At 44.0% G+C, this 25,800-nt stretch overlaps 1 protein-coding gene across 2 annotated transcripts; it reads right to left on the bottom strand.

Moving 5' to 3' along the window:
* LOC149457653 (vomeronasal type-2 receptor 26-like) lies at positions 1-25,485 on the bottom strand. Of its 2 annotated transcripts, XM_089683407.1 has the most exons (3): positions 25,441-25,485; positions 11,029-11,152; positions 1-1,399 (listed from the first exon to the last, which is right to left on the bottom strand). In XM_089683407.1, exons 1-3 carry the CDS (start codon positions 25,468-25,470, stop codon positions 507-509), a joined length of 1,047 nt encoding a protein of 348 aa, XP_089539533.1. In that variant the 5' UTR covers positions 25,471-25,485; the 3' UTR covers positions 1-506. The 2 variants fall into 2 exon arrangements, with proteins under 2 accessions (XP_089539533.1, XP_089539532.1); XM_089683406.1 differs by lacking the exon at positions 25,441-25,485 and having other exon boundaries at positions 11,010-11,073.
* Positions 25,486-25,800: the final 315 nt, after the last annotated feature.

Below are 25,800 nucleotides of genomic sequence, written 5' to 3'. Positions count from 1 at the left end.
CAAATTGTATTTATTAATATAGCAGGATACATTCATATACAATATAATTAAAGTGACCCTGACACTATGTATATCATATTACAATCAGGTTATAAAAGAACATGTATAATATTTAGCTTCCAGGAAGGTGGTGAGTGAAATCTTCCCTCTCTTGAAGAGTAATGGGTGGCTCTGGTATCTGACACTTTACGAAGTATTAGATACTTTGTCCCCCTCTGTTCACTGTGGTTCCTCCTCACGAATTGACTTAGTTGTTCTGTAGTGATGTAATGTCCAGTGGGAGGAACCACTACACCCAGCAGGGGACATGGTTTCCAACAAATCCAAAGTGTCTGATACCAACGGTGTGCAGAGCAAAAATTAAATGGACCATCCACCAGAGCAGTACAGTAAGTATTAAATGTTTTCTATACAATGTTCATTCTCATTACACTAGAAAATACTAAAATGAACAATAATAGAGATAATTCTATAACTACAGGTAACCCAGTGTTGCTCCTCACATATTAGCGGATAACTGTCTTTGTATTCAGGTCAGGTCTGAACAGAATTATGTAACATTTTGGGAAGAATATACAGCCAAGAAGTCCAGAACTTGAGGCCATTATAGCAAAAACCTCCACAGCCACCATGTATTTCCCTCTGGTGCTCAGATAGGCCGGGATCATGGCAATCCAGACACTGCAGAACACCAGCATGCTGAAGGTGATGTACTTGGCCTCATTAAAACTGTCCGGTAATGTCCTGCCTATAAAAGCTATAATGAAGCTCACAGCTGCCAGAAGCCCCATATATCCCAGGACAGAGTAGAAGCCGATAACTGAACCCTCATTACACTGAATGATGATCTTCCCCTGATAAGAGTGAGTGTCCTGATCCTGGAAGGGGGGAGAAATAGACAACCAAGTGACACAGATTATGACTTGGACCAGTGAGAAGACACAAATGATACAATTGGGCAGTTTGGTTCCCATCCATTTCCTCCAGGGACTCCCAGGTTTGGTGGCTTTAAAGGCAATACACACCATGATACTTTTGGCAAGTAGAGAAGAGACGGCAACTGAGAAGATGACACCAAAAGAGGTGACACGCAGCATGCAGGTTACATCTACTGGATGGCCGAGGAACAAGAAGACACAGAGGAAGCTCAGCATGATGGAGACCAGGAGAAGATAGCTCAGGTTCCGGTTATTGGCTTTAACAATGGGGGTGTCCTGGTAATGTATAAATATCCCCAATATTAAACCAGTCAGAAGACAACAGAGGATGGAGACAGCTGAAAATACTGCAACAATGGTGTCATCAGTGTAGGAGAGAAATTCCACCACTCTTGGAACACACCGATCCTTCTTCTCATTTGGCCATTCATCATCAGGACATTTCATGCAGTTTTCACTGTCTGCAGGAAGAACAATACAAACACAATGAGCATCGGAGTCAGAGCTTCTGAGGAAATGAACTGTCTTGTGTTGTCTCCCAGCTAGCAATGGGATCTCCATCAGTTAATTGTGGGAGAAAGATAGATAGATAGATAGATAGATAGATAGATAGATAGATAGATAGATAGATAATAGATAGATAGATAGATAGATAGATAGATAATAGATAGATAGATAGATAGATAGATAGATAGATAGATAGATATCACACAGTTGAACTCCTATGTGTAGAGGCTGCACATTATGTACATTGGTATGTGCTTAAAAAAACACAAAAAGAAAAAAAAAAGATATGTAAAATAAATAGGCAAAAAGTGACAATGGGGAATTTCAATTTAATTGTCTGAAAACCCTGAAAATGAACATCTCTTTTTTCCTACCGTTTGGCCTGTTAAATATACCATTGTAAACATTTTGTTTTAATAATGAATGCAAATAAAAAAATAATACCTGTTGATTATGTCAGAAATTCAGAGCTGTCCTGTTATTATTATACAGGATTTATATAGAGCCAACAGATTGCACAGATCTTTACAATATAAAGGGAGACAATACAGTTACAATGCAATACAAACTAGAGTATTAAGAGGGCCCGGCACATAAGAGCTCACAATCTAATAGGGTCGGGCAAGTGGTACAAAGGGTTATAACTGTGGGGGTAGAGCTAATGGAAGTGATAAATGTGTGATTGGAGTCGTATAGTTACATAATTAGTCTGGCTGAAAAAAGACAAAAGTCCATCCAATTCAACCATAGAAAAAAACAAAAGAAAAAGTTATAATCCTACACCTACAGTTGATCCAGAGGAAGACAAAAAAAAAATCCAGCAAAGCACGATCCAATTTGCTCCTGCAGGGAAAAAATTCCTTCCTGACCCCCCCAAGAGCCAATCGGATATTCCCTGGATCAACTTTCCCTATAAATGTTCTATCCAGTTATATTTTGTGTATCCAAGAAAGGATCCAGGACTTTCCTACAGCAATCCACTGAGCTGGCCACAACCAACTATGGAAGGAGTCTATTCCACATTCTCACAGCTCTCACTGTGAAGAAACCTTTCCGTGTTTGGAGATGACATTTCTTTTCCTCCAGATGTAAAGAGCGCCCCCTTGTCCTCTGTGATGACCTCAGGGTGAATAACTACACCGAGTTCACTATATGAACCACTGATGTATTTATACATGGAGATCATATCCCCCCTTATGTATTATACATGGAGATCATATCCCCCCTTATGTATTATACATGGAGATCATATCCCCCCTTATGTATTATACATGGAGATCATATCCCCCCTTATGTATTATACATGGAGATCATATCCCCCCCTTATGTATTATACATGGAGATCATATCCCCCCTTATGTATTATACATGGAGATCATATCCCCCCTTATGTATTATACATGGAGATCATATCCCCCTTATGTATTATACATGGTGATCATATCCCCCCTTATGTATTATACATGGAGATCATATCCCCCCTTATGTATTATACATGGAGATCATATCCCCCTTATGTATTATATATGGAGATCATATCCCCCTTATGTATTATACATGGAGATCATATCCCCCCTTATTTATTATACATGGAGATCATATCCCCCCTTATGTATTATACATGGAGATCATATCCCCCTTATGTATTATACATGGAGATCATATCCCCCCTTATGTATTATACATGGAGATCATATCCCCCCTTATGTATTATACATGGAGATCATATCCCCTTATGTATTATACATGGAGATCATATCCCCTTATGTATTATACATGGAGATCATATCCCCCCTTATGTATTATACATGGAGATCATATCCCCCTTATGTATTATACATGGAGATCATATCCCCCCTTATGTATTATACATGGAGATCATATCCCCCCTTATGTATTATACATGGAGATCATATCCCCCCTTATGAATTATACATGGAGATTATATCCCCCCTTATGTATTATACACAGAGATCATATCCCCCCTTATGTATTATACATGGAGATCATATCTCCCCTTATGTATTATACATGGAGATCATATCTCCCCTTATGTATTATAGATGGAGATCATATCCCCCCTTATGTATTATACATGGAGATCATATCCCCCCTTATGTATTATACATGGAGATCATATCCCCCTTATGTATTATACATGGAGATCATATCCTCCTTATGTATTATATATGGAGATCATATCCCCCCTTATGTATTATACATGGAGATCATATCCCTCCTTATGTATTATATATGGAGATCATATCCCTCCTTATGTATTATACATGGTGATCATATCCCCCCCTTATGTATTATACATGGAGATCATATCCCTCCTTATGTATTATACATGGTGATCATATCCCCCCTTATGTATTATACATGGAGATCATATCCCCCCTTATGTATTATACATGGAGATCATATCCCCCCTTATGTATTATACATGGAGATCATATCCCCCCTTATGTGTTATACATGGAGATCATATCCCCCCTTATGTATTATACATGGAGATCATATCCCCCCTTATGTATTATACATGGAGATCATATCCCCCCTTATGTATTATACATGGAGATCATATCCCCCCTTATGTATTATACATGGAGATCATATCCCCCCTTATGTGTTATACATGGAGATCATATCCCCCCTTAATCTCCTCTTTTAAGAAGAGGATACATTCAATTCGTCTAATCTTTCCTCGTAGCTGAGCTCCTCCATGTCTCGTATCAGTTTGGTTTCCATTCACTTTTTTTTCCTCCAGTTCCCCAATGTTCTTTTTGTGAATTGGTGCCCAAAAATGAACTGCATATTCTAGTTGAGGTGTTAATATTGATAATAATACAAGAGAGGATTTTGCTCGCTTTAGAACTCGCAGCTTGCATGCCATTATTAAGCTTGTGATCTACCAGAACCCCTAAATCCTTTTCCATCATTGACCCCCCCAGATCTTTCTCCATCATTGACCCCCCCAGATCCTTCTCCACCATTGACCCCCCCAGTTGTACCTCCCTAGTATGTATGATGCATGCATATTCTTAGCCCCCAAGTGCAGAACCTTACATTTATAAACATTAAACCTCATTGGCCCCATAGTCCCCCAATTACACAGAGCATTGAGGTCGGCTTGTAAATTGGAGACATCCTGTAAGGACGTTATTCCCCGGCACAGCTTGGTGTCATCTGCAAACACTGAAATGGGATTTATAATCCCAAATCCTATATAGTTTATAAATATATTAAAAAGTAAGGGTCCCAACACTGAACCCTGGGGTACCCCACTAATAACACTGAACCTTGGGGTACCCCACTAATAACACTGAACCTTGGGGGACCCCACTAATAACACTGAACCTCGGGGTACCCCACTAATAACAGTGAACCTTGGGGTACACCACTGACACCCCTAGACCATTCAGATTATGAATCATTAACCACTACTCTGTGAATACGATCTTTTAGACAGTTTTCTATCCGTTTACATTCTGATTTTTCCAGCCCGTAGACTTTACCTTACACATTAGCCGTGTGTGGGGAACTGTGTTCAAGTATACCACTTCCCCTGCCACCCCTCTGTCCAAGTATACCACGTCCACCGCCACCCCTCTGTCTGAGTATACCACGTCCACCGCCACCCCTCTGTCCAAGGTCCAAGTATACCACGTCCACCGTCACCCCTCTGTCCAAGGTTTTGCTCACCTCCTCATAAAAAGAAATCAGATTTGTTTGACAACTTCTGCCTTTCATGAATCCATCCTGTCTGTTGCTTACAATATTTGTTTCCAGCAAGAACTCCTCTATGTGGTATTTTATTAAACTCTCCGGTATCTTCCCAACTATAGAAGTTACACTAACAGGTCTATAATTACTTGGGAAAGATTTTGAGCCCTTTTTAAATATTGGCCCCACATTGGCCTTACGCCAATCCAGTGGTACTATGCCAGTCATTAAAGAGTCTCTAAAAATGAGAAACAATGGCTGTGAAATGACAGAGATCAATTCTGTAAGGCCCCGTGGGTGTATGCCATCCGGTCCAGGGGCTTTATTCACCTTTATTCTGTCTAAATATTTTTGGATCATTTAAATTGTGAGCCAATGTGAATCATCTGGAGCTGTGTCAGTACCACCCCCCATTATGAACAGGAGCCCCCCCATGTTCCTTTGTATACACAGAGCTGAAGAAGGGATTTCATACATTGGCCTTCTCTTTGTCCCCAGTCACCCCCTCTAGATGATTCTGTAAAGGGCCTACATGCTCGGACCGGACCTTTTTACTATTAATATATTTGAAATTTTTTTGGAGGTTTGTTCTGCAATTTTTTGCCTCCCTGAACAGATGAGTTTTCAGGGATCACCTAAAGGCATCTAGAGTAGGGGATAGCCAGACAGATTGAGGTCAAGAATTCTAGAGGATGGGAGAGGAGGAGGCAAGGGATCTTGAGAGCAGGAGATCATGAGAGGAGCGGAGAGGATGGTTTGGGAGATATCTGTATACAAGACTGGTGATGTAGCTGGGGGTAGAGTTGTGAATAGCTTTGTATGTTGTTGTTAGCATTTTGAATTTCATTCATTGGGCAATTGGAAGACAGTGGAGGGATTGGCAGAGAGGGGTGGCAAACAGTGAGCAGTTGGTAAGGTAGTTGATCCTGGCAGCAGCATTCATGATAGACTGGAGAGGGAATAGCCTATGGAGAGATCGGTATATGAGAAGGGAGTTGCAAAAGTCAAGGCAAGATATAATAAGGGAGTGAATGAGTAGCTTGGTGGTTTCATTAGTCATTTCATTAGTTAGAGGATCAAGTGCATCCACTGAGGATGAGAGTGAACTGTTGTAAGAAACAGAGAGCAAAAAAGTGAGCGCTTTTAGGTGGACAAGCAGCTGAAACACATAGGACAACCAAAAAAATCCTCACATGAATATACAATAAAAAGTGCAGCGCTAAAAGGTTATAAATGTGACATAAAGTAACAATATGAATATATAAAAAAGGATTGTAACTCATATTCATATATATGGCTCCCAATAAAGAAAGTCCCAGTAAAGGTGACTTCAGACGGCAGTGCACACTGACCAGAGGTGCATGTAATGTGGCAAAAGATGGAGTTCAGGATGTAGTCATCACGGGAAAAGGATAGATGTAATCCCTTGATAAGTGAAGATCCTCAAACAAGCAGCAAAAGGATCCACTAAACAGCAAGGAAGAAAATCACAGCTCCACCGGAGAAAGCCACCACTCCTCCACTGCACATCAACGGTATCTAGGAGGAGATACTCCCCACAAGGGATCAAGAAAAAATGCCCATAGTGAAGTACAGTTAAAACTGGTTTAATAGGATAAAACAGGATGCATCCAATAAAAGGCAGTACGATGAAATAACACACGGCTAGCAAAGTATGAAAGCTAGCGGCAAAAACAAACAGGACTAACCGTCCTGTCAGATGTAGTGGCCGCCGGAGCTCCACAATGCTCCGACGGCGTGACGTCAAGGCGTGCGCAGGCTCCTCCTTACGCATTACGTGCCAAGCACATCTTCAGAGAAAGAACCGGTGAACTGTTGTAGACAGAGGAGGCCAGGTTAGGACAGGAAATGGGAGAGATTTTGTCATAGAGGTGCTCAGTAGCAGAATAGAAAAGAGAAGGGTGAAGGTTTTTACAAGTAAACATTTGCTGCTTGGGGGGATAGGTGGTTGAAAACAAGTATACTGTGAAACTGATGAGGTTGTGATCAGAGAAAGGACTGGGGGTGTTGGTGAAGTTGCCAGGAGTGCAGAGATGGGGTTATACAAGGCCAAGCGTATTACCATCAGAGTGAATGTCCATTGTGTTCTCATGAACACACTGTACACCCAGAAACATTAACAGCCCATATCTCAGTGATCACCAAAGAAAGGAAAGATCCCACTCGATGCGCCAACTAAAGGCCTATTTCTCTGCTCAAGCTTGATCCGAAACTATTCACTAAAATCTTAGCTACCCATCTGATTCCTTATCTTAAGAACATTATCCATTATGACCGGGTGGGCTTTATGCCAGACAGAGAGCCATGTGATGGTATGATCCGAAGACTTAATGTTATACATTCTGTCCTGCCAGAGACTACTCCAACTCTCCTTCGTTCTACTGATGTGAAAAGGCCTTTGACAGGGTGAATTTGTCCTTCATCAGGGTCACACTGGAAGACACAGGCCTTAGTCCGACTATGAGAACGTGGACTGAGTCACAGCACAGGTGCTAATGGATTGCTCTTGTCTCCTTTCCCTGTTACAAATGGTACAAGACACGGTTGTGCCTTTTCACCCCTCATTTTCCTTTTAATGTGTGAACCATTTCTACACTATGTTAGGAGTAAGCAGAACATTCATAATATCTTGACTGGGCATAAATGCCATAAGGTCTCTACCTATGCAGATGATTTGCTCTTTTTTAGCAGTTAACTGGATGTCACCATTCCCAACTTGATGGCTGAATTTAGACGTTATGGTGAATTATCTAATTTTCAAATAAATTATCAGAAGTCTGAGGCACTCAGCTTGAACCTGTCGGAGGTCATGCTACAGAGACTCAAATCCTTTGCTTTTAGGTGGCCATCTTCCAGAGGATGGGAGAGGGTCTAGAGAAGTTCTGGAGGTGAGTGTGGGAGGAGGTAACTGGAGAGCAGGAGGTCTTGGGAGTAGAGGACAATATTTGCAGATGAGGTTGGTGATGTAGCTGGGGGCGATGTTGTGGATGGCCTTGCATGTTGTGGTTAGTATTTTGAATGTATGTGTTGGGTTAGTTGAAGCCAGTGAAGAGATAGGCAGAGGGGCAGTAGTCATGGTTTGGATAGTAAGAGGCATTAGTCTGGCAGCAGCATTCATAGCAGAAGGGGGGATAGCCAGTGTAAGGGTAGGCCAGTGAGAAGGGAGTTGCAGTCAAGTTGGTAAATAATCAAGGAGTGAATAAGCTGTTGTGTGGTGTCTTTAGTCAGGGAGGGGCAAATTCTAGAAATGTTTCGGTGTTTGAGGCAGAAAAATTTAGCCAGATAATGGATGTGGGGGATGAAGGAGAGGTCAGAGTCTAGGATTACACCTAGCACCATTAAGATTACACCTGGCATGTGTGGAGGGACCATTGGTTGTGCCGTTGATCTCAATGGTAAAGTCATGGGGAAGGGATACAGAAAGAGGAACTATTACAAGCTCAGTTTTAGAAAGACTGAGTTTGAGGTAGTGGTGTGACATCCATACTGATATGTCACTTAGTAAATTTGTGATCTGTAAGGGGATTGAGGGGGTGAACTGAGAAGTTGAGAGATAGATCTGGGTGTCATCAGCATAGAGGTGGCATTGAAAGCCACTGGAGGTTATCAACTTGCCTATGGAAAAGATTTAGAGAGAGAAGAGGAGGAGCCCAAGGGTGGAGCCTTGGGGGAACCCAACAGAAAGAGGAAGAGGAGCAGAGTAGATGGTATTGTATGTGACACTAAAAGTGCACTGAGATAGGTACCAGAATAACCAGGAAAGAGCAGAGTCATGGAGGCCAATTGAGTGGAGTTGGTGAGGACGAGTGGGTGGTCAACTGTGTCAAAGGCAGCAGAAAGGTCTAAGAGTATGAGTATGGAGTAATGGCCGTAGGATTTAGCAGTTAGCAGGTCATTGGTGAGTTTTAATAGAGCATTTTCAGTGGAACATTGCGGGAGGAAGCAGAACTGTAGGGGATTGAGAAGGTTGTTGTGAAGGAGGTAGCAACTCATACCACTGTGGATAAGGAATTCAAAAAGCTTGGAGGCAAATGGGAGCAGGGAGATGGGTCTTAGGTTATTCAAACAGGTGGGGTCCAGTGAGGATTTTTTAAGTATGGGGGTGGTCAGTACATGTTTGAGCATGAAGGGAAATGTACTTGAAGAGAGGGAAAGGTTGAAGATGTGGGTTTGAGAGTTTAGGATGGAGCAGGAAGGTGGTCATAGTAATTGAGAGAGGACAGGTCCAGGGGAAAGGTGGTGAGGTGGACAGAGGAAAGGAGTTTGGCAACTTCCTCAGTGGTAACAGGGTTGAAGTACTTGGTGTGTTGATTGGGAGAGAAAGCTGGATGCTGGCTATCTCATGACGAATTGTGTTGATTTTGTTATTGAAATGATTGTCAATATCCTGGGCAGTAAGCTAGTTGGTGTCTGGAAGCAGTGTGGGGTGAAGTAAGGAATTAAAGGTAGAAAAGAGTTGACAGGATTTGGATGAGAGGGTTTTGATGAGACTTGTGTAGTAGGTTTGTTTAGCAGTATGGAGGTAGGAGCTGTATTTGAGAAGGAGGGATTTGTAGAGGGTAAAGTCTTTCAGGGATTTAGTTTTACTCCATACTTGCTCAAGAGCAGGGCTGCATCTCTTGAGACTTCTGGTGTTATCTGTTTGCCAGGGTTGTGACAGGTGAGGCCTGGTTCTGCGTGTAGTGAGAGGAGCAAGTGTGTCCAGGAAAGATGACAGAATGTTGTTGTAGGCAGAAGTGCCCAGGTCTGGGAAGGACAGGGGAGCAATTTTATCATAAAGGCAGTCAGTAGCAGGATGAAGAAGGGAAGGGTTGAGGTGGCCAAGTTTCCTGCGGGTAACCGTTTGATGGTTGGAGGCATGGGAGGTAGGAGACAGGGAAAGTGTGAAACTGAGAAGGTTGTGGTCAGAGAGAGAGAAAGGGATGTTGGAGAGGTTACAGGGAGTGCATAAGTGGGAGAATGCGAGGTTGAGGGTGTTGCCATTGGAGTAAGTGGTGGCTTGTGTTCATTGTGTTAGGTTAAATGTAGAGGTTAAGCTGAGTAGTTGAGAAGTGGCTGAGGTGTTAACATTGATTGGACTGCTAAAGTCACCAAGGATGATGGCGGGTACTTCAGAGGAAAGTGGGGTAGCCATGTGGACAGATCATTGAGAAAGTGTGACACAGGGCCAGGAGGCCGGTAAATGACTGCAATCCTCAGATAAACTGGAGAAAAAAGACAGTAAAAATTTTTAAAAATCTAATTTTGTCATAAATTTCAGCCAAAATGTATTCTGCTCCGTGTCTTTGGCGGTGATCAGTGATTTATAGACTGCAGCAGGCATTCTGATATTGTGGGGGAATTGACTTAGTGTCTCTGACATCCCCAATGACACCAATACAGTGATCAATGCTAATAAAAAGCACTGACTAATGGCACTGGGCAGGAAGGGGTTAACATGAGGGGCGATCGAAGGGTTAACTGTGTGCTGTGTGTTTCACTGTAGCACACTGCTATGCAGAGCCATACAAAGCAGTGTGCAGGAGCTGACAGAGGAGAGATATGTGTTGTTTATACACAGGTCTCTCTCCTGTCGGAGATACTCAGCGATCACCGGGTGGCGGCAAGTAATCACCCGCCAGGACTCGGTGATTGACAGCCGAGGCTGCGAATGGCGGCGCTACCTGGAACTGCAAAATCCCATATACATATATATATATATATATATATATATATATATATATATATACACACATACATACACACACATGATTTTGCGCACCCGTTCCGAGCTGTAGCAGTATTACATTGGTAAAGTCTGCCGAGTCCAACAATAACTAAGAAATACAAACTGTACCGGAAATGTTGGATATCTCTCCTTCTGGACACGGGGAACACTCATAGCAGCATTTATGTATGGAAGAGCCAAACTTTTTTCTGCTGCCGGGTAAACAGGGATCTGAGCATCGAGATACCGGAACCTGAAATCAGATATTATTATTATTATCATCATTATTATTATCATTTTTAAATGTAAATGTCCGTCATCCCTCAAGAGACTCTACAATCTAAGTGTTACAAATAGGAATGAAGTTCAGGTTTGCTTCTAATATGGGTCAAAATCTGCATATCTGAGATCCTCTTGGGGGGCAGTATTTCGGGGTTTTCATTCATCTGGGGCATTCAGTCACGTTAAAAACTGGAGTTTTTCAGCTTTTTTTTAGAATTTTTGCATTAGAGTTTAGCAACGTTTTTCCGCATTTGCGTTTCTTACAAAAAAATGTTGGGGATCAAAAACACCGGTTTGCGATGTTTTACTGCATTTTGGCACATTTTTCAGTGTTACGGGGTTTTTACAGCTAAAAAACTCATTTAGAAACCCGCTAGTCCTGTTTTTTTTTCAGCCAAACAATGCTGATTCCAGTCTGTGTGTACGGACACATAGGATAACATGCTGGGGGGGTTACTGGCTGTAGAGAAAAACGTCAAAGGCCAAAAACAGCCGCTGTAAAAACGCCCCGTATGCAGGAGGACTTATGGCATGCTGATGGGAACTCTATTTTAGGTTAAACTGCTTTTTTAGTGCAAAGCTTCCCTTTAACCCCTTGACTCCGATGTCACACAAATACGTTGCTTCACAGAACTGGGCTGTTTTCCATGGGGCCGCATATTTGTGTACCTGTCTTTTTGCTGGGAGCGCGCAGCACGGCGTGCTCCCAGTCACAAAGACCTTGGTGTCACCAAGAGCCCCGGGTCCCATTCTATCAATCGGGATACGGGACTCCCGATTCCGGGTCACATGATCACTGTTATAGCTTCTGATTGGCTATCACAGTGATCAGTCACTGTGCAGCTCGTCCCCCTTGTTTTTTTCCTTTCTCTATGAATGGTGGAGAAAGATACATTGTATCATTATATACATTCCATTATACATTGTATCATTATATACATTCCATTATACATTGTATCATTATATACATCCTATTATACATTGTATCATTATATACATCCCATTATACATTGTATCATTATATACATTCTATTATACATTGTATCATTATATACATCTCATTATACAGTGTATCATTATATACATCCTATTATACATTATATCATTATATACATTCCATTATACATTGTATCATTATATACATTCTATTATACATTGTATCATTATATGCATTCTATTATACAGTGCATCATTATATGCATTATATTATACATTGTATCATTATATGCATCTTATTATACATTGTATCATTATATACATTCCATTATACATTGTATCATTATATACATCCTATTATACATTGTATCATTATATGCATTCTATTATACAGTGCATCATTATATACATTCTATTATACATTGTATCATTATATGCATCCTATTATACATTGTATCATTATATACATTCCATTATACATTGTATCATTATATACATTCTAGTATACGTTGTGTCATTATATACATTCGATTATACATTGTATCATTATATACATTCTATTATACAGTGTATCATTATATACATTATATTATACATGTTATCATTATATACATTCTTTTATACATTGTATCATTATATACATCCTATTATACATTGTATCATTATATACATCCTATTATACATTGTATCATTATATACATTCCATTATACATTGTATCATTATATACATCCTATTATACATTGAATCATTATATACATCCTATTATACATTGTATCATTATATACATTCCATTATACATTGTATCATTATACACATTCTATTATACAGTGTATCATTATATACATTCTATTATACATTGTATCATTATATACATTCCATTATACATTATATCATTATATACATTTCATTATACATTGTATCATTATATACATTCTAGTATACGTTGTATCATTATATGCATTCAATTATGCATTGTATCATTATATACATTCTATTATACAGTGTATCATTATATACATTCTTTTATACATTGTATCATTATATACATCCTATTATACATTGTATCATTATATACATCCTATTATACATTGTGTCATTATATACATCCTATTATACATTGTATCATTATATACATCCTATTATACATTGTATCATTATATACATTCTAGTATACATTGTATCAATATATACGTTCAATTATACATTGTATCATTATATACATTCTATTATACATTGTATCAGTATATGCATTTTATTATAATTGTATATTGTGTCCTCACTGCTCCCCTCACCCCTCTACGGCACCCACCACCTCCTCCTATTACTCCACTCTCCCACTGACCCGAACACCTCCACTATTAGTTTCTCACGCTCCTGCACATCCTGCTCCCATGCCACCTTTCTTACCCTTCTCCTCCTCCTAACTGCGGGGCACATCTCCCCGAATCCTGGCCCTCCACCACCTCCCTCACCCGCACAGCACCCTCCCGCCTCCACGTCCTACCGCAACCCCCGCAACTTAGTATCTGTCCCCCTGCTCCCTAAAATTTCCCCCCCATTTTCATGTGCACTCCTGAACGCCCGATCGGTGTGCAACAAGCTTACCGCCATCCACTACCTCTTTGTTTTCCGCTCCCTCAACCTCCTAGCGATTATGGAAACCTGGATCCAGGCCAGTGACTCTATCTCCCCTGCTGCACTCTCCTACGGAGGTCTCACCTGGACCCACTCACCCAGGCCTAACGGTCGTAAAGGTGGTGGGGTTGGTCTGCTCCTGTCACCGCAGAGCACCTTCCGAGTCCTCCCAAACCCCCCCTCCCTATCCTTCAAGGCCCACTGCGTCCGACTATTCTCCCCAACCCCCCTGAAGATTGCTGTGATATACCGGCCTCCTGGATCCATACCCCGCTTCCTGGATGACTTTTCCTCCTGGCTACCCTTCTTCCTCTCCTCTGAGCTACCCACCATCATCCTTGGGGATTTCAACATCCCTGTCAACCTCGACAACCGGACACATCCCATCTCCTCCACTTAACCTCCTCCTTTGCACTTGCACAGTGCATACAATCCACCACCCACTCCAACGGTAATATCCTTGATCTTGTCTTCTCCAACCGCTGCGCTCCCCACAACCTCACTAACACCCCCTTCCCTCTCTCTGACCACAACCTGATTACCTTCTCTATCTCCTCGTCCTCCAACGCCTACCCCTCCAAATGTCACACTACTACCAGCCGTAACCTCCGCAACCTTAACCCTGCCCCCCTTCACTCTGTAGCTGATCAACTCCATGACAGCATCCTCCCCCTGTCCTGCCCTGACTTGGCTATGACTGCCTACAACAACGCTCTGTCAACAGCCCTTGACTCACTAGCGCCTTTAACCGCACGCAACATCAGACCCCGACCGCTCCAGCCCTGGCAGACTGATCACACCAAAACCCTCAAACGACACAGTCGTGCCCTGGAGCGACTATGGTGCAAAACCAAATCCCAACAAGCCTTCACCCGATACAAATCTGCCTTCCACACCTACACCTCCTCCCTCCACGCAGCCAAACAAGCCTACTTCCTGACCCTCATCAAGACCCTCTTCTCCAATCCTCGCCGACTCTTCTCCACCTTCAACTCTCTACTCTCGCCACCCCCACCTCCACCCAGCACCTCACTCACTGCCCTTGAGATTGCCAATCACTTCAAAAACAAGATTGACGCAATTCGCAAGGACATCGCCGCAGCTCACACGTCCTCTCAACCCGTCCCCTCTCACACAGCTATCCCCTCATCCCCCCTCTACCTTGACATAACCCGCAGGGACTTCGTCGCTGCTCAAACTCCCTCCAACCCCGTTCCCCCTCACTCAGCTATCCCCTCATCACCCCTCTCCCACGGCCCCACCACTCCTCTGACCTCCTCTTCCACCCCACCCTACATTCCTCATACTGAAGCCTCCCCAACACTCCGCACCTTTGACCTTACTACTATCGAGGAAGTCTCCAAGATCCTCTGATGCCCGCCTCACCACCTGCCCCCTCGACCCTATCCCCTCACAACTCCTACGACCTCCCTCCCCCTCCATCCTACGCTCCCTCACCCACATCTTTAATCTCTCCCTCTCCTCCGGGACTTTCCCCTCCCCTCTGAAACATGCACACATCACCCTCATACTTAAAAAGCCCTCCCTGGACCCCAATGACCCGAACAACCTCAGACCCATCTCCCTGCTCCCATTTACATCTAAACTCCTCGAGCGCCTAGACTACACCTGCCTAAGCTCTCACCTCAATGTCAACAACCTCCTCGATCCCCTACAGTCCGGCTTCCGTCCCCTACACTCCACCGAAACTACCTTACTCAAACTCTCCAACGACCTGCTAACCGCCAAAGCTAATGGCCACTATTCAGTGCTCCTACTCCTTGACCTCTCTGCGGCCTTCAACACAGTCGACCACCCCCTGCTCCTCAAAAAACTACACTCCCTCGGCCTCAGAGATTCTGCTCTCTCCTGGCTCTCATCCTACCTGTCACAACGCTCTTTCAGCGTTACCTATAATGCCACCACCTCCCCCTCACTTCCCCTCTCTGTTGGGGTCCCTCAAGGTTCCGTCCTTGGGCCCCTTCTGTTCTCCATCTACACCTCCTCCCTTGGCCAACTCATACACTCTCAAGGCTTCAACTACCATCTCTATGCCGACGAATAGTCTCTGCCCGAATCACACACCTACTGAGCGACATATCAGACTGGATGTCGCTCCACTTCCTTAAACTGAACCTCTCCAAAACCAAGTTTCTTGTCTTCCCCCAAGCCCGGACACCACCCTCCATTGACTTCTCCATCACATCCAACAACGGCACCATCAAACCCGCCCCGCAGGCCGGAGTACTTGGTGTCATTCTGGACTCCAACCTATCCTTCCAGCCCCAAGTCCAATCTTTAACAAGCTCGTGCAGACTCCTCCTCTGCAACATCGCCAAAATCCGCACGTTCCTAACCCCAGAAACCACTAAACAGCTCATCCACTCCCTCATCATATCACGACTCGACTACTGCAACTCCCTCCTCACTGGCCTGCCTCGCCGCTGGCTATCTCCGCTTCAGTCGATCCTGAATACGGCTGTCTGACTCATTCACCTTTCCAACCGCTCCATCTCCGCCACCCCCCTCTGCCAATCCCTCCACTGGCTTCCGATTGCGCAACGGATCAAATTCAAAATCCTAACACTGACGTACAAAGCCGTCCACCATACTGCCCCGAACTACATCAATGACCTAATATCCAAGTACCACCCAGCACGCACACTCTGCTCCTCACAAGACCTCCTTCTCTCTAGTTCCCTGGTCTCCTCCTCCCATGCCCGCCTCTAAGACTCCTCCAGGGTGTCACCCATCCTCTGGAACTCCCTGCCCCAACCCATCAGATTATCACCTACTCTCCTCTCCTTTAGGCGCACCCTGAAAACCCATCTCTTCAGGGAAGCCTACCCCACCCCCTGCTAACTTGCCAACCTCCTCCACTCTTCCTACCACCCCACCCCCCACAGCTATCTCCTCCTGCGCCACTATCCCCTCCCTCCTAGATTGTAAGCTCGAAAGAGCAGGGCCCTCGATCCCCTCATGTTTTGCATTATATTGGTATTGTTCTGTCACATGTTCTGTCCCCCTCTGTAATGTACAGCGCTGAGCGAACTATTGGCACTTTATAAATACTGTATAATAATAATAATAATAATAATAATAATTGACTGTCGGATTCGGGAAAGACTGAATGAGAAGACTAATGGGAAAATTCTGATATGCTCTGAAGTTGGGCCCTCTACGATTGTTGTCTCATCAGAATCGCCCACCAACCCAGCTAGGAGTAGCTTTTGGAGACCACAGAATTTACCCCTTACCCGAAGTCGAATTAGAGGTCCTCCGGGGGTATATAGACGAAAACCTGGAAAAAGGGTTTATTCGGCCTTCTACATCACCAGCAGGAGCCAGCATCTTCTTTGTGGAGAAAAAGGATTGCACTTTGAGACCTTGTATAGACTACCGGGATCTAAACAAAATAACGGTCAAAAACCGTTACCCCCTTCCTCTGATCCCCAAATTTTTTCAAAGGCTACGAGGAACATGGTTTTTCTCAAAATTTGACCTGAGGGGCGCTTACAACCTAGTGAGAATTCGGGAAGGTGATGAATGGAAGACGGCCTTTTGAACCAGATTTGGGAATTTTTAATATCTGGTAATGCCTTTTGGTTTCTGTAATGCCCCAGCAACCTTCCAACACCTGGTAAATGATATATTTCAGGACTATCTGGATCTATTTTTAATTGTTTATCTGGACGAGATCCTGTTTTTTTCCTGTTCCATAGAAAGTCATTGAGATCACGTAAAAAAAACTCTAGATAGACTACGCCAGCATCATCTCTACGCAAAGGCCGAGAAATGAGAATTCAAGAAGCAATCAATCCAATTCCTTGGGCTTGTGATCACTTCTGAAGGCATCCCAAAAGGTGTCCGTCGTCTTAGAATGGCCCATTCCAGGAGATAGGAAAGCAGTGCAGTGCTTTATAGGGTTCACAAACTTCTATAGGAAATTTATCAAGGACTTCTCTGGAATCATCGCACCAGTGACACAGCTCACCAGGCAGCATATTCCCTTCAAGTGGACTCCTGAGGCCCAAAAAGCCTTTGAGCAACTAAAAACCATGTTCACGACCGCCCCCATCCTGAACCATCCAGACCCTGCTCTAGCCTTTGTCCTTGAAGTAGATGCTTCAGAAAGCGCGGTACGAGCCATATTGTCACAAAGACAGGGACTCAAATCTCCTCTGCACCCAATCGCTTTCTTCTCCCGGAAATTAAGTGTTTCTGAAAGGAATTATGACATGGGAAACAGAGTTACTAGCCATCATGGCAGCATTGGAAGAATGGCACTACTTCCTGGAGGGAGCAGCCCATCCTATTCTTATTTTTACTGACCACAAAAACCTACAGTACCCGAGAACGGCAAAACGCCTCAGGCCACGACAAGCAAGATGGGCACTATTTTTCTCCCGCTTCGTCTTCCATCTGACTTACCGACCGGGATCAAAAAAATGGTAAACCCGATGCACTGTCCTGTATGTTTCCTGACCCAATTGTGCAGTCCGAACCAGACACAATTTTGCCAGCCAAGAACTTCTTACTTCTACAGACAGACCTTGTAATGCAGATAAAAGAAGCCGTGGATAATCATCCACCTCACATAAATATGCACCTGCATATATATTCCACAAGGAACAAATCTTTGTGCCCAAAGAACTTCAAACTCTTATTCTCCAGAGATGTCACGACCATCCCTTAGCAGGTCACTTTGGGATTCACAAGACTTCAGATTTAGTCTCTCGCTCTTTCCGATGGCCAAACACAGTTAAGGATTGCCAGGACTATGTGAGATCTTGCAGTCTGCCTGAGGAGTAAGTCTGATAAAGCCAAGACTTAGGGCCTGTTGGAATCCTTGCCCGTACCAGAAAAACTTTGGAGCATGATCTCCATGGACTTTATTGTTGAACTTCCCCCATCTGAGGGATTCACCACTATTTTTGTAGTAGTTGATCGCCTGTCCAAGATGGACTACTTCATTCCCTTGAAAGGGACTCCTTCCGCCACAGAAACTGCCTCCGCTTTCATTAAGGAGATCGTAAGGCTACATGGCTGTAAAATATCGTATTGTCTCGATATTTTGTTAACTTGTATTGATGAGAAAAGTCCAAATTCAAAAGTCCTTCCAACTCTTATATAAACTCAAAAAGATTATTTAATTATAATGTTGCATAAAATTAGAAATAATATATTGGAATACAGAATGTTTAAATAAAGTCCAAAAAGTATAGTTAAGTTCTTAATAATAAAATTGTATGTATTTGTGTGTGTATAATATGAAACTGTGTGTGTATGAGCAAGCTCCCTTCGCCTTGCTCCCAAATGAAACTGTGTTTAAAAAGTCTTTGTTCTGTTGTATAAAGAGCTCTAGCCCCCACCATCTCCTAAAAGTGGGTTGGTATTCTCGTGTAGTCCCACAAAGATAATTTACACCAACAGATGTATTAGAACAAAACCTCCAGTCTACTTCTCCTCCCCTTGGAGTCTGAATGTAACTTTAGAAGGTCTAGACAAAACTCCACTGACATTCCATCAATTAGGATAAATTAGATATATAACACACACACACACACATATATATATATATATATATATATATATATATACATATATATATATATAATCTCCTAAAAGTAATCTTAAGATTTATCTCATGTATAAATATCATAATCAAGAAATATTTCAGTATAAATCTTGTAAACCTAAAATGTATGAAATAGATTTTTACAATTCTCTAGTTAGTGAAACATAATCTCTTACATGGGGGAGGATGGGGGGAGGAATGGCTAATTACTACCACATTGCTTGAATGTAGAGAAAACCAAGATATATGTTCATATATGTATACACAGACTATATAAAGTCTTTTTAACGTACTTTTCCCAATCTAGAACAAATAGAAATATAATAACTCAATTATTCTATTAAGATCCAACTCATCCATACATATGTTAGTACTGTTAATAAGCAAATATTAGATATTAGGTTAAGGAAAGCTTCTAACAATGGCGTTTTCCTGAATATTGTGTCTGATCGAGGAGTGCAGGTCACATCCACATTTTGGAAAGCTCTGTGTGAGGCATTAGAGATCGAGTTACGCTTTTCTTCTGCTTATCACCCGCAGACAAATGGACAAACGGAAAGGACAAATCAACCTCTGGAGCAATATCTCCGATGCTTCTTCTCATATTCACAGGATGACTGGGCATCACTCCTTCCTTTAGCGGAATTTGCGTGTAATAATTCCAGCCATTCCACCACCAAGCAATCCCCCTTTTACTCTAACTATGGATACCATCCCTCCTTTCTTCCAGAAATACCAGTGGAGGCTGCTGTTCCGGCGGTACAAGAAAGGATGGAGTTCCTCAGGAGGAACGGCAAAGTGTTACAGAAAACAATTAATGAAGCTCAGGTGAGCAACTAAAAATTTTTTGATAGAAAGAGAACGGGCAACTTGAAACTGAAACAAGGGGATAAAGTCTGGCTGTCCACGACTAATCTGAAATTAAGTTGTCCATCAAGGAAGCTTGGTCCAAGATACCTGGGACCATTTACCATCAAGAGAAGGGTTAACCCTGTGGCATTTGAATTGCAACTACCGGCTAACTTGAAGATTCACCCGGTATTCCACTGCTCTTTATTAAAACCACACATCCCAAGTGGGTTTCCCAACCGGAATTCGGAGCCACCTGCTCCACTGCTAGTTGAGGGAAATGAAGAGTACGAGGTTGAGGCTATCTTGATTTGTAGGAAGAGGGGCGGACAGACCCAGTTCCTCATAAAATGGAAGGGTTATGGACCAGAGGATAACTCCTGGGAACCGTCCACTAATGTCCATGCCTCACAGATAGTTCAAGCCTACCTCCATCGTCATCCTGAGAAACGAGCCCTAGTGGGCATCTGGAGGCTGCCCCTAAGGGGGGGGCAATGTAAGGGATTTCCAGCAAGAATCACGATCGGGAACGCATACGCGCAAAGGAGATCCTGCAGAAGAATTTCCGGCTGTGCGCAGGCGTGCAGAAATGCACAATCACGCACATGCACGCACGAGTGCACATGCACGGCGAAGATTGGCACCAGACGGGCTTTTTAAGCCTCTGCTCAGATTCAGTGCTAACTGGTCTTCAGCTCCCCCACGTGTCCTGCTTGCTCCTGTTTGATTCCTTTGTTGCTGACTCGGCTTGTTCATGACCCGACTCTGATTACTCTCCTGCTCCTGGTTCCTGGTTCCTGACTTGGGCTCTGATCCTGACTTTGGCTTTTCCTTCTGATCCTGTACTGTGCTGCCTGAATGTTATGACCGCGGCTATCCTACGATTCCGCTCCAGTCCTGTGTCCTTGCTACCTACCTTGCTCTGCTATGCATCTGGCAAATCCACTGAACCTGCCTGGTTTATTTCTACGGTTCCCAAATCAGAGGATAGCCTGCCTACCAAGGTCATCATCTGCAAGAGTTGCAAGCAACAACCACTGGCGCTCTTGTCCCCTGGTCCCTAGACTCCCTCTGTTTCAACCTCACCCGGGTCAGGGCTAGTGGCACAAGTGAGGACGACCTCGTCAATTCAGTCTCCCATCAGGTACGTGACAACAGCACAGTGATCCGACCAGGGAATTGGGAGGATGTCGGAGGCCAGTACTCGGTGGGGAAGAGCTAGCAGTCATAAAGATGTGATCTCTTCTTGAGAATGTCTTATGAGGGTGGGAATAGAAGGTATATTGGCGTTTCATGGGATTGAGTTCTCTCCATGTATCTATCATTGAGTAACATTGTAATATAGTTTAGAAGGTTTGTTTAGAGGTGACCAGAGGAGGGGGTTGAGGGGACTTATCTAGGAAGGGGTATATCGTGCAATTTGAATCCCCACAGACTAACAACGTGCCACGTTTGTGATTGCCGATAACTGATAATAGGTGGGAAAGAAATGGTAAGTGACCTTGGTTTGGGGCGTAATACGTGGTGATGGTGACTTCAAAGTCCAGAAGTTGCCCGGTGAGCAGGAGATAATGACCTTCAGGGTCTTTAATCTCAGTATGCAATGTGAAGGGCATCGCACGGTTGAAGGCATTGAGTACCCCTCTACGTTTGGTAGTGGCGGAGGCTGTGTAGACCTGTGGGTAGCGGGGGCCAAAGAATTTTGGAGTGGAGGTAGGAGTATAGTGCGTCTCCTGGAGGGCATTGTATGATGCGAATGAGCGGGAATGCCTTGTTGCGCTTCTGCAGTATGTTAAGACCCTGAACATTCAGGGTGAGAATGTTTAGGGAACCCATGGGGAGAGCGTGTGGTGATTCAGATAATAGAGTGGTACCAGCTGAGAGAGAATCTGGCAGTCTAGATGTAAGATTGTTGTGTGGGAGAAGGAGTTAGTCAAAGATGTGGAGTCATGTAGGGGAGAGGGGAGGAGGATAGGGCTAGGGAAGGGTATCAGGAGAGGGTTATAGGGGGCCATAATTAGGCAAAGAAGTGGTCCCTGGGATCACCCAGGACTCGGGTGGTCTGGGGAGCGGTAATAGCCCAAGTAGTATCAAAAATGCGATACCAAAGGGGCTAGTGGTGAGTGTGCAGGTACGCTGGTCGTGGGGAAGACAGCATATAAACATGAATGTAGTAGTGTAATCCTGGGGGGAGAAAGAACATCAGGATTGGCATACAGGAGAGTCAAGGGATCCTAGGGTCGGGTGGCATCGGTCATCCAGGTAGGTCTGCAGAGATGGGGGGTGAAATCTTCCATGCCGCCAGAACTGAGGATCCTATACATAAAATACAGGCATAATCGATTGAAGATTAAACCAACGAGTAATATATAAGGCACAACAAGCTCTTAACGATAGAGGAGAGAGAGTAGGACGGCCCTTGATATACGGTGCAGCAAGAAATTTTCCTCAATACAGGTTATAACATTGTTTTAAGAAAAAAAGGGGGGAGAACAGAAGAAGAAGTCAGAAGGACAGTATGAGTCCTGGGGGCTAACATAAGGATACGAATACTTCGCATCTGCATTCAGGTGAGGGATGAGAGGAACAGACACCATGGGTGTCAACTACGAGGGTGGCGGAGTTCCACTTCGTTGAATGTAGGCTGTAAAGCGAGAGATGATTGATGAGATTTAGTCCATGGAATCTTGTGGAGATGGAGCAGGTGATGAAAAACGCCCTTGTTTGTGGGTGTTGAGTTGACTGTTGGTGAGGTGTGTCGGGTGAGATTTCTGCGGTGAGCATGATGCTGATCGTCAGAGGTGTAGCTCGGGGGGCAGGGGGGTACATATGTACCCGGACACCAAGGTAAAGTGGCGCCAAAATGAGGTCACAAGATCACTGCAGCGGCTGCAGCAGACATGTCATCTGATACGTCTGCCATTTACAGTGAGCGGCCGGGAGAGGAGCGGAGAGGAGGGCAGTGAGCCGGGCATGTACCGGAGGGGACGAGGGGAGAGCCAAGCCGGGTGTTTAGTGCCATGGATAAAGGGGGGGCAATGTGATTGGGATGGGGGGTGTCTACATGGACCATATGAAGCGGGGGGGTGTCATGAGGTGGCTGTTCATCCCGGGCGCAAAATATCCTAGCTACGCCTCTGCTGATTGTCGTCTGGAGCTTTCTGATGGTGTTGTGTGAGGATGCAGCTGGAGGTTCCTCAGGGTGTCTTGAAGCTCATCAGGGGTCTTGCAGATGTGGTCTAGGGCCTGGTACTGGAAACGTACTGCGAAGGGGAAGCACCATTTATACAGTATGTCATGCTGTTGAAGAGCTTGTAAATGTGGCTTCATGGCACTTCGTTTGGCGATGGTAGTGGGACAGAGGTCTTGGAATAGCTGGTAAGTGTGACCCTGGATTCTGCGCTATGGGCTGCTTGTAGAAATTGTTCTTTAGTGAGAAAGAAGTGGAGCTTGGCTATGATATCTCATGGTGGGCCGCCGGTGTTTTGGATCCAGTGCTCTGTGAACCCTATCCATTTCTAGGCATTCTATGGGAATAGCAGGGGAGAGCTCTTGAAATAACACTGTGACAGTGGATTGGACATCAATAATCGACTCAGGAAGGCCACGAATTCACACGTTTGAGCGCCTAGCCCGATTCTTAAAGTCCACTAAGCGTGTTTGTAATGTAGCATTTTCGTCACGCAAAAGGTCAAGTTTGTGTGTTTGTGTTTGAAATGAGGCGTTCAGGTCATCCACCCTCTGTTCCAGGTCAGCAGTGCATTGCCCTAGTTCACGGATTTCTCTGGACAGCTTGTCTGTGGTGCGGTCAGAGGTCTGTGTTCAGGGCTTTGTGTAGCATTTTTCCAAAACGTGTGAGGTGAGGAGTAGTAAGATCAGGTGTTGAAGCATGTATGGGGGTCTCAGTCTCAGCATCAGACTCACCCTCAGAAGTGCAGGGATGGCTTGGCTGCTCCGTGTGCAGGGCTGTATACTTCAATGCTGCTGGCTTGCTGCTGTGAGAGGGTGCAGCGGCCATCTTGGAGGAGGCACGAGCAAGGGCCTTCTCGATTGGTTTGCCGGGTGGCAGAGTCTGGTGCTGGGACGCTCCCCTGACCATATTAGCGTGTGGCAGGGGGTTGCTATGGCAGCTGGGGCCATTTATATGATGGTCCGGGCCAGGATCATGGGTCAGGGTGGCTGTCTTCCCTGCGGTGCAGAGGAGCCTCAGAGAGACATGTCCGTCCCCGCTGGCCACGCATGCGCACCATGCCAACTTTATTTCATAACACATATATACTCAAAATAGAAAATAGATCACTTATAGGAAACTTTGCACAAAATTATGGCAGTTAAAAGCCTTCAGCGACTCCAAGAATGACCACATTCATGAACATACGTGTAACGGAGGGTAAGAGGGACAGAACACACAAGGCAGACGGCAAACACTTAAAGCTTTATTAAAACAGACAACAGTCACTTGTAAAACAGCCCCGGCGGGCAAAGTTAAAGGCTCCACAGCAATTTGTAATCCAAGAGGCAGTTCATAAGCAGTCAGATAGCACAAGGGGAGCATACACTCATGCAAAGCTGATGCGATAGTCTCAGGCAGAGCTGACAGCGTTCCAGGCAGGGCTGATGTAGCTTCTAGGATCCCCATTCCTCCAATGGAGCTCAGGCAGAGCCGGGGGGCTACTAGAGTCCAGCTTGACCCCTAAGTGGTTGCCCAGCAGAATGGCACAACAAGAGAGACCAGCACTGGCCTCTTAAACCCCCTGAGCAGGAAGAGAGGTGGAGGGGGGTCATTAGCAGGTGACAATGAAGAGAATGGAACTACAGTAATTTAATTTGTAGCTGTACACAGAAAGGACTGGTTGGGCTGGATAATTAGTGGGGGAAATACATTAATACAAACGTAAGGCACTAATTAGGGATATATACACTCATTGAATTTGGGACCTTTTGTGGAGGGGCGAGTTAATTACAGCTAGAGGCTTTTGGCACACAGGAGTGAATACTAATTGGAGGAAGCTCTTCCTATGGCCAGGAGGGATTAGGAACAAGGAATTAATACCTGGGGATTAATAACTGGTCTGGCAGAGAACTCATATCGTGACACTCCGGATCAGTAAGCAGGAATTGATAATTGGCCGGGCTCCTATACCGTGATAATACGTATTTGTTGGTATATCTTAAAACAAGGATACAAATTCCTATAAATCCTAATTATGAGCCTCCTCAGCAAATGATATGAACAGAAAACATTGAAGTCATTTCTTACATTGCCATGTTTCCAGAAGATGTTACTCATATCAAACGTTTCGGGTACAAAATCCGGGCCTTGAATAACGGAAATTTTGCTTTGAGGAAAAGATATATTGTTTATATAAAGGCCGCTCTGTACAATAAGATCGGTTGGGATTTCTCTTCTCTCATTGAAGTAGATCTCGCCTCCGTCTGGGTCGGTGTAATGAACATTTCTCACATATTTGTGCAGCTTTTCATGGAAGACAGAAATACTCACATTACTATATACAGGTATAAAGGTTCTGAAATTAAAGTCTAATTAAAAAATACAAAGTGGTTAGATCCAAGATATTAAGTGTTCCTGCATGGCGACCACTTCCTGTTATCTCACATA

The sequence above is a fragment of the Staurois parvus genome, unplaced genomic scaffold, assembly GCF_062004578.1.
Source record: "Staurois parvus isolate SC_StPar_1 unplaced genomic scaffold, SC_StPar_1.0 ptg000308l, whole genome shotgun sequence".
In the NCBI taxonomy this organism is placed as follows: Eukaryota; Metazoa; Chordata; class Amphibia; order Anura; family Ranidae; genus Staurois; species Staurois parvus.
The sequence above is the reverse complement of the archived record's forward strand: the minus strand, read 5'-3'. Positions and strand labels throughout refer to the sequence as shown.